At 43.2% G+C, this 12,847-nt stretch overlaps 1 protein-coding gene across 1 annotated transcript in view; it reads right to left on the bottom strand.

Annotated features, from left to right (window-relative positions):
• The window catches only part of zcchc14 (zinc finger, CCHC domain containing 14), a 126,711-nt gene that overhangs the window by 21,277 nt on the left and 92,587 nt on the right, over positions 1-12,847 (bottom strand). Inside the window, exons 10-11 of the mRNA XM_072596135.1 lie at positions 8,069-8,196; positions 4,880-5,023 (exon numbers count right to left, since the gene is read on the bottom strand). Of these exons, the coding sequence (XP_072452236.1) occupies positions 4,880-5,023; positions 8,069-8,196 (272 nt within the window). The remainder of the gene's footprint in view (positions 1-4,879; positions 5,024-8,068; positions 8,197-12,847) is intronic.

Raw genomic sequence — 12,847 nt, 5'->3', positions numbered from 1 at the left:
GTGGGCTTCATGGGCCAAATGACATGCTTCCATACCGCAGGGATTCTATGAGAGAGCACAAATTCAAATTGTCTTGCAAATGTGGTGTGAGAAGAAACTTTTTCACACAAGGAGTTACTGAGGTCTGGAATGCACTGCCTGAAAAAGTGTGATGGAAGCAAAGTCAATTGAGTTATTCAAAAGGCATTAGATGATTTTCTGAATAGAAACAACATGCAAAACAAGAGTGAGAACAGGTAGCTGAAACTGCCTGCAACGAGAACGGGAACAGGTGGCTGGCAGTGAAAGCAAGCTGGGGTGAGGTCAAGCCTGAAGTAGGGGAGGTCAAGTCCTTGTGAGGTGTACAAGTCCAGCATGGCTAGGTGTTTATGTACGCTGGTGTTGAACTGTTAACTGTGTTTGTTTGATTTTCTACCTTTAGTAAGAAGAAATGTAACATTTAATATTTTAATTGCAGCAAGACTCTCCAGTTAACCACACCCAGTTGAGAATGGCAGTGGATTATCAGGCAAAACTGGCTGGACTCAGTTCCACAACATCACATGTTTAACAATAGCAGAGCCCATCAGAAGCATAAAAGAGACATGTCTGAAATGTATGTAAGCTTCTCGAGCCAATATAACAAGCAGATAATCCCATTTGGCCTCTTCACAACATTCCCAGATCATAGATTCCAGTGGCCAGCCAATTAAGTACACTGCATCTGACACCAAAGAGGAGGTAAATACAGTGATGGGCACCAGCTTGACAGCGTTCAGGCTGTAGTGATAACTGCCTAACTAGAAGTAGTCACCATAACTAAATGAAAATTGCCCCGAGAAGTCTCATCTATAAAGAACAAGATAAATTTAACCCATCAAATAAACACCATCAAGACTCCCCCCAACCTCTCCATGATTAATTAAGTGTTGGAAAGGCACTGTAACATCTAGTAACCAATAACCTGTTGGCTAACACGTAATTTGATTTCCACCTTAACTATTTGGCTCTTTTTTAAGGCTTTATCCAGAAATGGATATAACAGCTGGTGGTAGGGGTTCTTGTAGTACAGTAGTAATGTCCCTACTTCTGAACTAGGAAGCCTGGGTTCTTGTCCCACGTACTCCAGAGATGTCTAATAACATCCCTAAACAGCTTGATGAGAAAATATCTCTGAGCATTGGTGACAAATGAGAGATGACGTAATCACCCTTGAATTTAAGGTAGAAGTTAATGGAGAATGACTCCAAGCAATGCCAAGGCCAATAAAGCTCAAAGAAAAACTCAGCCCGGAAGCTGGAATCGAAGGAAATTGGTCAAAATGAATAGAAGCCACTAGTTGATGACCACATTAATAACGTGCATTTATACAGACACTTCAAACTGGGGAAACACAGAGTAGCAGTATCAAACAAAATGTGGCACTAATTCGTAGCTACCAGAGAGAGAGAGAGACAAGGAACTAATAACTTCTCCAGCACTTCTTTTAAAACTAATAATAATTCCTTTTGCTGCCTCCTTACAAATGACCCTTGCTTCTGTTGCATTTCTGGAAAATTAGTTGTGACTTCTACGAAGAGAGAACTAAAGTGAATAGCCATTGTTTAAGAAGGTAGCAGGGATAATCCAAGAAATTATAGGCCTGTGAGTCTCACATCGGTGGTAAAGAAATTATTGGAAAAGATTCTCAGGGACCAGATCTATATACATTTAGAAGCAAATGGACTTAGTGATACACAGCATGGATTTGTGCGGAAAAAGTCATGCCTGACAATTGAGGAGGTGATGAAGATGACTGATGAGGGAAAAGTAGTTGATGTTGTCTACATGGACTTCAGTAAAGTATCTGACAAGGTCCGTCATGGCAGACTGGTACAAAAGGTGAAGTCACATGGTTTCGGGATGAGCTGGCAAGATGGATACAGAACTTGCTTAGTCACGGGAGATGGAAGGATGCTTTTCGGAATGGACTGTTGTGACGAGTAGTGTTCCACAGAGATCAGTGCTGGGACCCCTGCTACTCGTGGTCTACATCAATGATTTGGAGGAAAATATGGATTGTCTAATTAGTAAGTTTGTAGATGACACAAAGATTGGTGGAGTTGTGGAAAGTGAACAGGTTTGTCAAAGAATACAGCAAGATACAGAGTAGTTGGAAGCATGGGTAGAAAAATGTCAGATGGAGTTTAATTCGGCTAAATGTGAGATGATGCATTTGGTAAGATCAAGTACAGGTGAAAATAATAGAGTACTGATATGCAGAGGGATCTGGGTATGCAGGTCCATGGATCACTGAAGGTGGCAGTGCAGATAAAGAAGGTAGTAAAAAAGGTCTATGGCATGCTTGCCTTTATTGGAAGGGGCACTGAGTATAAGGATAGACAACTTATGCTGCAGCTTCAGTATAGTCTGGTATGGTGGCTCAGTGGTTAGCACTGCTGCCTCATAGCACCAGGGACCCAGGTTCAATTCCAGCCTCAGGTGACTGTCTGTGTGGAGTTTGCACACTCTCCCAGTGTCTGCGTGGGTTTCCTCCGGGTGCTCCGGTTTCCTCCCACAGTTCAAAGATGTGCAAGTCAGGTGAATTGGCTATTCTAAATTGTCCATAGTGTTAGGTGCATTAGTCAGAGCGAAATGGGTATGGGTGGGTTACTCTTCAGAGGGTCGGTGTGGACTTGTTGGGCCGAAGGGCCTGTTTCCACACTGTAGGGAATCTAGTCTAATGTTAGGCCATTCACAATCTTATAAACTTCTCTCAGGTTGCCCGAGCCTCCTGCGTTCCAGTGAAAACAAACCCTTCTTTTATAGCTAAAATCCCCCATACCAGGCAAATTCTGGTAAATCTTTTCTGTACCATCTCCAAAGCATTCACATCCTTTTAGCCGTGTAGTGACCAGAACTGTACATAATATTCCAAAATTGTGAATGGCATGGTTAGAGTGGAAAGTATGAGACTTTTTCCCTAGGGTGGAGGGGTCAATTATTAGGGGACACAGTTTCAAGGTGCAGGAGGAATGATTAAAAGAAAGTACAGGACAAGTTTTTCCACACAGAGTCTGGTGAGTGCCTGGAACTGTCAGACACTGCCAGAGAAGGTGGTAGAAGCAGACACAATAGCAGTATTCAAGAAGCACATTGATAAATACAAGAATAGGAAGGAGAAAGTATCTGTATTCCCCTATAAGTGAAGATAGTGTTAGTATGGAAGGGTAAAATGTGTTAGTGGAGTGGAGTGCTGTAAGGCCTGTTCCTGTGCTCTTTTGTCCTTTTCTGTTCTGGTTGTTTAATTGCTCTGTCATTTTCTTGTTCTTGCAAGAGAGTTTAGGAGAATGAGAGGGGATCTCATTGAAGCTTGTAAAATTCTAATAGGGCTGGACAAATGGGTACAGGGTGGTGTATTCACTGGCAAAGGGAGATCAACTCCTTAACTGCCACCACTGTTACAGGCTAAACATTGACCCCTTTTAACACTAGTAGTTCACTATAGCTGTGGTTTGTACCACCTTGGGTTACATACAGCAAAAAACTTTGCCAAACATACTATGAAATTTGTATATCTAATATATTTCTAAGAATTGAAACTCCTTTTGATTAAACCTCTCTAGTTGAGGAAAACAAAAGCTATAAGCATGCCCCATTCTCACCTTAATTGATCTAACTCAAAAGAATTCAAGTATTCTACATGATGTAATGCCATAATCAGGTCAAACATTATCGATCTAGAAATATTAGAATTTCTAAAACATTTTAAATGTGCATTAATACATACTTTACAATAGAGGAACAGACTGACAGATGAAGATGTCAATGAATTCCTAAATAGGAACTGTTCCTTTAATTGTTTAAGCTTTCTTCTTTTTATGATTTTGTCCATGAAAAGCTCTTCTGACATGATTTATATAAAATTACAAACTATTTTTGAGTGTTCACATGACCAATTGGACAAGGAAAAAAAAATCAATATCTTTGCAAACTAAAATAAGTTTTTTTTTGTTAAAATTTGCTTTCAATAGCAATAATGTTATGACCCATGTTGATAAAGATGAGCATAGAATGCCATAACATAAGTTAAGAATTCAGATCATAAAATTGGTTAAAAAAAAAAGTTGGTGAAAGTGCCTTTTATACATTTCAATATTTGCTTCCAGTTTTCTTCATTATCCCTCACATTTTTATTCCTTCTGGTGTTCCACAGGACCAGGTCCAGTTTAGCCACTTAATTTAGAAGTCTATAGTGTAACTGTTGGGAAGCCACGTAACAGTGGAATACAATCCCAGATAACTTCATATCTACAGAAAATTGAATTATATGCTGGAGGTTTAGCGGATTTTTTCCTCCCTTCCCCATAGCACTGATGTTAACAATAGCATGCCTCCTGCTTGCCTAGCTGAGATTTGTTACCACAGCTGAGTTTAAAGAAATCAAGTTCACTAAATATTTTGGGTAGTGCTCAAGATTATGTTTACATCTGTGCGTTTTTTTACATTTCATGAATACGTCAATGTAAAAGAGACAACATTTTTGTGAATGAAGAACCTTCCATCCATAAATGAAGGCAATGGCTTTCAGAAAAAAAGTAGTTTGACTTTGCTAAAATACAATAATACATTTCATATTAACCACAAATTAATAATTACCAAAAAATTTCTAAGAAGTTGACTGTTTAATCATCAACATACAACACACAGAATAATAGACATTAATTATGAAATGGCAATTTTCCATACTTTATGTGATCTAACACTACTTGTTGAATTAAAATGAAAATACAGAACAAAATAATATCAGTCATAAATCTAGGTGAAGCAATCATTTTTCCCTTTCTCAAGTTCTAGAAAACCATGTCTGTCATTTAAATCTGCGAACACTTTATGCCCTCATCAAATTGTCAAAACTTACGTCTGTCATTTTCATCTGCACTATCTGAACTCTCCTCCCTTCCCTGGATTCCTATTGGACTTGATGGTGAGCTGGAATATTCAGAGGAAGATCCACTATCTTTAATTCCCATGCGACTGTGCTGTTCTACCTCTACTCGGAGTTCTGTGAGGAAACAGATAACACTGAGTCATCAAATACTTCAGAGTTTTGAAGTTAAAAACATATCAAGAGGAAGTCAAGATACGGTTTTATTTTACTGAATTATTCAACTGTAGGATCAGAAAAGAATACACAACATGATATATATTTTTGTTAAATAAAGATAGTTTAAAAATCTGTTTATATTATATGCTAAATTAGCAATTGTCAAAATGAAAATGATATGCGCAAATAACAGAGTTATTTGACTTTATCATAATGCAGAGAAGTGGTGTTTGAAGGAGAGGCGGGGCGAAAAAGGCGGTGAAAGGAGAGGGTGAACAGGGGAAGGAGAAGGGGGGGGAGGAGAGGAGGAGGGGGGGAAGGAGAGGAGGGGGGAAGGAGGAGGGGGGGGAGGAAGGAGGAAAAGGAGAAGGGGGGGGAAGGAGAGGAGGGGGGGAAGGAGGAGGGGGGGGAGGAAGGAGGAAAAGGAGAAGGGGGGAAGGAGAGGAGGGGGGAAGGAGGAGGGGGGGAGGAAGGAGGAAAAGGAGGAGGGGGGGGAAAGGAGGAGGGGGGGGAAAGGAGGAGGGGGGGGAAAGGAGGAGGGGGGGGAAAGGAGGAGGGGGGGGAAAGGAGGAGGGGGGGGAAAGGAGGAGGGGGGGGAAAGGAGGAGGGGGGGGAAAGGAGGAGGGGGGGGGGAAGGAGGAGGGGGGGGAAAGGAGGAGGGGGGGGGAAAGGAGGAGGGGGGGGGAAAGGAGGAGGGGGGGGAAAGGAGGAGGGGGGGGAAAGGAGGAGGGGGGGGAAAGGAGGAGGGGGGGGGGAAAGGAGGAGGGGGAAAGGGAGGAGGGGGGGGGAAAGGGAGGAGGGGGGGGAAAGGGAGGAGGGGGGGAAAGGGAGGAGGGGGGGGGAAAGGGAGGAGGGGGGGGAAAAGGAGGAGGGGGGAAGGAGAAGGGGGGGAAGGAAAAGGGGGGGGGAAGGAAAAGGGGGAGGGGAAGGAAAAGGGGGGAGGGGAAGGAGAAGGGGGGAGGGGAAGGAGAAGGGGGGGGGGAAGGAGAAGGGGGGGGGGAAGGAGAAGGGGGGGGAAGGAGAAGGGGGGGAAGGAGAAGGGGGGGGGGAAAGGAGAAGGGGGGGGGGGGAAAAGGAGAAGAGGACAGGGGGGAAAAGGAGGACGGGAGGGGGGGGGGGGGGGAAAGGAGGACCGGGTGGTGGGGGGGACGGGGGAGGGGAGGGGAAGGAGGACCGGGGGGGGGAGGGAAAGGAGGACGGGGGGGGAGGGGGGGGGGGGAGAAAGAGGACGTGTGGGGGAAAAGGAGGACGTGGGGGGGGGGGGGGGGGGAAAGGAGGACCGGGGGTGGGGGGGAGGGGGGAGGGGAGGGGAAGGAGGACCGGGGGGGGGAGGGAAAGGAGGACGGGGGGGGAGGGGGGGGGGAGAAAGAGGACGTGTGGGGGAAAAGGAGGACGTGGGGGGGGGGAAAAGGAGGACGGGGGGGGGGGAAAAGGAGGACGGGGGGGGGGGGAGAGAAAGGAGGACGGGGGGGTGGGGGGGGGAAAAGGAGGACGGGGGCGGGGAAGGAGGGGGGGGAGAAAGGAGGAGGGGGGGTGGGAAGGAGGAGGGGGGGAGGGAAGGAGGAGGGGGGGGAAGGAAGGAGGAGGGGGGGGGAAGGAGGGGGGGGGCAGAAGGAGGAGGGGGGGGAAGCGGAGGAGGGGGGGGGAACGGAGGAGGGGGGGGGGAAAGGAGGAGGGGGGGGGAAAGGAGAGGGGGGGGAAAGGAGGAGGGGGGGGGAAAGAGGAGGGGGGGGGAAAGGAGGAGGGGGGGGGAAAGGAGGAGGGGGGGGGGAAAGGAGGAGGGGGGGGGAAAGGAGGAGGGGGGGGAAAGGAGGAGGGGGGGGGAAGGAGGAGGGGGGGGAGAGGAGGAGCGGGGGGGGAAGGAGGAGGAGGGGGGGAAGGAGGAGGGGGGGGGGGAAGGAGGGGGGGGGGAAGGAGGAGGAGGGGGGGAAGGAGGAGGAGGGGGGGGAAGGAGGAGGGGGGGGGAAGGAGGAGGGGGGAAAGAGAGCAGGTGGGAGAGGTGGTGCGGTGATGGGGACGGTGGAAGCGGGGAAGGTAGAGAGTGTGGGGGTACATGAGAGAGAGGCAGGGGGGAGGGAGACAGTGGGGAGGAAGAGGGAGAGGTAGAGAAGAGGAGTTATTTCAGGAATATAACTTGAAAGATGTTTTGGGATTTACATATTAATGAACTGAAACCTGTAACCTCAATCTAAGTGTTTAAAGACTTAACAGCTATCTCTGTATGTTCAATACCTCATATCAGTTGTCTGACTCTTTGATCTTATAGTATAAATTGTGTGTCCTATGATCCTAACTACCTGACGAAGGGGCAGTGCTCCAAAAGCTCGTGCTTCTAAATAAACCTGCTCGACTATAACCTGGTGTTGTGCGATTTTTTAACTATGGACAAGGAACATTAAATTAGAACTTCCTAAATTCATAGATGAAGGCGATATAACAAACAACAGGATTTCAAATGACTTCTGGATTTCGTCGATGGATGCCAGCACTAAACATTGTTGTTACTACATTACAGTTTTTATGATAGCCTATCGTATTGAAGTGAAACCCATATACTTATTTCAGGTAAACCTGCAACACTGATCAAGGCTCAAATCCCAAAACTGTCCTGTTCACTGCCAACTGATTTCTCAACAGACATTCTGCTCCTAATTTGAACATTAGAGAGGCCTAATACCGGTTCTTGATGTTCACTGGGAGACCCAAAGTTCTCCCCTGTCAGCACTATCCCCAAAGAAAATACGACAGATTTTGCAGTGGAAGGAATTGCACAAATTAGGTGAAGGCCACCCACTACTTCAACCAATAAATGCCAATTCCCAGCTCTGTGTCACCAAGCCCTGTTTATTCTCCTCCGAAACACACTGAACTCACAAGCATATAGGAACCTGAAGAAATGCAGAGCAGTGAAGGCATGAGACAATTTATTGTCAAAACTTTATTTTTTGTTCAGTGATTATAGATCGAGATGCAAATAATTGGTTTTAACTTTTCAAAAAGTACCTGCATTAGGGATACAGCGGATCGAGTGAATGGGACCAAAATGACTTGTTGGTGTGACCCGTGCAATACCAGCACTGGAAACAGGTGACTGACCCGTACTATTGATATTTCTTTTCTCAGACTTCTCCCTGAAAAACAAAAAAGTTAAACTTCTAAACTGGAAAAATCATGATGACCAGAAAGTTCAAAATTTCCAATTTAATTGAATTCAAAAGTTACAGAATCATATGCAACTTCTTGTCTGCATTTGTTGAGACATTTGTATTTTTTTTTAACCATGTGCTTTAATCATGCACCTTTGCCAAGCTGAAGAGTTAGAATAAGCAATTATTCTCCGATTATGTTTACCGTATTCCCACCAATGTCAGCCAAGAATTCAACAGCAAAAGCGAGTAAATGAAGCAGTACTGTCACTGCTGCAAAGATTAAGTTTCACCAAAAGATGTTATTTCCACAGCCTAACGCAGAGGCACATTTCTCCTTGGACAATGTAAAATTACTGGCTGTGCCAGAGGTACAGAATGAAGTAGTAGTTTTATATCTGTTGACTGGTACAAACAGACCCATGTGTTGCAGAAGATATGGCCACTAATAACAAAAGGGGTATTTTACCCTCAAGAACTTGTAGGTTTAAGTCTGGTGTCTTGGAAAGAAAATGTGGAAACAAATTTGATGGAGATAGAGGTTGGTTTCCAAAATCTTCTCAGAAAGCAGTTTGGTCATTTCAATATTATAACCAATGCATCAGAATTAATCATCATTTTAAACTTAACTCTGGGTGGTCAGGTTTTCTGTGAGGAAACCAGTCAGCTAAAGAGAGAGGAAGACTGTTGAATATAGTAAGCAAGTGTATTTCCATTCATTTACTGGATCTATTTTCCTTGTTTAAAATGCCCTGCAATCAAATAATTTCTGACCAAACCCTCAACTTCCGTGCCCTTCTGATCTCTCCCTTATACCAACCCTTGGAATGTCATCACCCAATCATTCTATTCTTTTCCGCAAAAGGTATCTAAACGTTTCCTTTGCGAGATAATTTCATCACTGCACCTCCTCCAGCCCAATGACCCTCCAAAACCTTTCTCCCTTCTCTCTGCTCCCCAAGAGCAGCCGAGTGCTAAAGGTCTGTGTTCCAACAATCAGGCAGTCAGGCTTTCAATCTGGCAAAGTACAGCTAAAAAAAAGGGCAAAAAATGTTAACCATATCCTATCATTAACTTCAGCAGAATGCAAGACTTGACCTTGCAGGTTCACTCCAAAAAGGAGCATCCCTGCTCTGTTGTCACCAAGCTAATAGCGTGCCAAAGTCACAATTCATGATTTAAAAGCAAGTGCTCAAGTATTTGCACGTGTAGTTTTTCTGCCATCTGAGTGTTTGTTCCCCGGAAATGAAAGTACCGTGACGGGCTCTGCACCAATTAGGCATGGAGTTGATGCTGTTAACATTAAAAACACTTCAGGTTGGCTGGACTGTAACTGCTTATAGCAAACTTCAGACGAGAATAATTCACTCTTTTCTCAATGCAATATCTACTGGAATTCTCTCAAAACAAATGAGCTCAGGGTCTCAATGCAGAAAAATGTACCCCTGAATCTCGTGCCTGCTAATTCACAGTGCAGCAGAAGGTTGCACGAACCATCATGTTACTGCAATCACAATAACTCCACATTTTTAATTTGTTATTCTGAGGACAACACCACCACAAAGAATTTGGAGTATGTAGTGCAGGATAGTTGTAATACAGCTTTTGATTACACAGCACAGACTTTAAAATCCTGTGCAGTACTAGCTTGCTACTCTTACTTTTACAATATGGAACACTTTCAAATTATAAAATCAATTATAATTTGAATTGTGTACTTCATATGGCTTTGTTTATTTTCTGACCTGGATTACTTAAATATGATTTTTTTTTAAAAAAGTCTTTTTTTAAATCTTTTGTAACTTTAGGGAGACCATCCACTATTGTTTGAGAGGTCAGATAGTATACTTGTAGCTTTAGCAATATGTCATGTTTTCAGACTTAATATATTCTAAAGGCTATAGTACTCTGGAGTCTCCAAATCATTGTGACCCTCTGCATATACTTACTAATGCAAAAAACCAACATGACAACCAACAAAGTAATAGGGTACTCATTAAAAAATAAGTTTTGCATAGATTACACACTACACACTCCTTCAAGATATTCAAAAGTCCAATGAAAAATAAAATAATACCTTCCCACAGAATCACAAATGTTTCTCACAAATTAGGAACAAAGACAACATTCAGTCTTTATCGCTTTGTAAAAATTAGGGGATTAAGTCCTATGTCTACAATGTTTATTCCCTAAACAGGGAATAAAGATTCTACATTAAGATAATAGAGGGGAAGAGAGTTTATTTTTGCAAATCAAAAGTTCACTGAGAATAATTTCTTTGAACATGATTTTGGTTTACATTGTAAAATCAACTTTATAAAACCATAGTTGCAAAGTGAACAAAGCTGGAAACTGAATACTCAAAAAAACCTATTTGGCAATTCAGAAGGACAGGAAGAAGAACAACAAGTGGGATTCCTCTGTAAATAAAGATGGAAGTTAGGACTGAGGAGTAAGAATACACCATATGACCCTTTCAGCCTGTTCCACCATTTAATAATATCATGATTGACCTGTTTTGTGCTTCATCTCCACTTTTTTGTCTGTATCCCATAATCCTCAACTCCCTAGTCTCTCAAAAATTTATTGAACTCAGCCTTCACAACCTTCTGAGGCTAAGAATTCACTACTCTTAAATGACCAGTCAAGAGAAAATAAACTCTCCACATCTGTTTTAGAATGAACGTATTTAATCCTTAAAGCATGCCCCTTGTTTTCATCTTTACCACAAGAGGAAACAACCCTCAGTATCCATCTGATCCAGTCCCCTGAAAATCACATATATATCAATAATGATCATATATCATTCTTCTAAACTCCAACCTATATAGACCCTTTCATCCTAGGAATGTGTTCAGTGAACCTTCAAAAGTAAAACTACATAACTCTACAGTAGTCTCCCCAACACACTGCTGTGAAGAAAGCTTGCTTACTATGATATTCCAACCCCCTACCAGTAAATGACAACCTCCCAATAGTCTTCCTAACCACTTGCTGTATCTGTAAACTAATTCATATACTAGGACGCTCAGATCCCTGTGTACCACCAAATTCTGCAAGCTCTCCATTAAACAGTATACAGCTTTCCCATTCTTCTACCAAGTTGAATAAGTTCACATTTACCCACATTACTTTTTGTCTGCCAAAGATTTGCTGACACACTTAACCTGTTTATGTCCCTTTGCAGACTCTCCAACTCCTCTTGACAACTTATTTTCATTTGCATGTTGGTGTCATCAGTAAATTTAGCTGCCACCCGATCTGTCCCCTCATCCAAATCATTGACATAGATTGTAAATAGTGGAGGGCCTAGTATTGATCCCTCTGGCAACCCATTGGTGACAGCTGTGAAAAGACCCATTTATCCCTAATGTTTCCTGTTAACCAACAGATCCTTACCTCACACTAATATGTTAACTCCTACATTATGTGCTCTTATCTTGTGCAGCAATGTTTGAAGTGGATATCCAAAAGCTGTTTGGTAAACAAATAAATCACATCTGCCATTTGCCTAACATGGATGTTGCCTCATCAAAAAAAACAGATTAGTTAAACATGACTTCCTCTCATGTTGGCTCTGCCTGATAAAATTGTGATTTCTGAAGTACTCAGCAATAGTCTACTTAATAATGAATTGTAGCAGCTTTTCTTTGACAAATGTTAGGCTAACCTATAGTTTCCACCTCCCTTCTTTGTTGAATAAAGGCACTACATTTGCTATTTTCTAATTCACTGGGACCATTCCAGAATCAAAAGGAACTTTTGTTTTAAGACAGTTATAACCAATGCATGTACTATCCTGTGCCACACATTGTTAGGACATGGCCCATCCAGTTCTGCAGGCTTGTCAGCCCTCTACACTTGTATGGGGCCAGTTCAGAACATTCACTAGGTTGATTCTTGGGATGGAAGTGTTGTCTTATAAGGAAACCCTAAGCAGGTTGGACCAATACTTACTGGATTTTAGAAGAATGAGAGATGATCTTGCTCAAACATGTTAAGATTCTGAGAGAATTTAAAAGGGTCGATGTGAAGAGGACATGGTATCAAGAAATAGGGTGTTACATTTAAAAATAAAGGGTGTCCCATTTAAGAAAAGCAGGAATTCTTCTCTCAGAGAACCATTGGTCTTTGGAACTCACTTGCCAGACAATAGTAGAGGTTCAATCATTTAATATGTTCATGGCTGAGTTAGATGTATTTTTGATCTTCAAAGTTTGGGAGAGGATTTGTAGCTCGGGTGCTCGTTGTTGTGGTTCTGTTCGCCGAGCTGGGAATTTGTCTTGCAAACATTTCTAGGTGACATCCTCAGTGCTTGGGAGCCTCCTGTGAAGCGCTTCTGTGCTATTTCCTCCGGTATTTATAGTGGCCTGTCTCTGCCGCTTCCAGTTGTCAGTTCGAGCTGTCCGCTGTAGTGGCCGGTATATTGGGTACAGGTTGATGTGTTTGTTGATAGAATCTGTGGATGAGTGCCATGCCTCTAGGAATTCCCTGGCTGTTCTTGGTTTGGCTTGCCCTATAATAGTAGTGCTGTCCCAGTTGAATTCATGTTGCTTGTCGTCTGTGTGTGTGGCTACTAAGGATAGCTGGTCGTGTCGTTTCGTGGCTAGTTGGTGTTCGTGTATACGGATCGTTA

Source organism: Chiloscyllium punctatum, chromosome 26 (genome assembly GCF_047496795.1).
Source record: "Chiloscyllium punctatum isolate Juve2018m chromosome 26, sChiPun1.3, whole genome shotgun sequence".
NCBI lineage: Eukaryota > Metazoa > Chordata > Chondrichthyes > Orectolobiformes > Hemiscylliidae > Chiloscyllium > Chiloscyllium punctatum.
The sequence above is the reverse complement of the archived record's forward strand: the minus strand, read 5'-3'. Positions and strand labels throughout refer to the sequence as shown.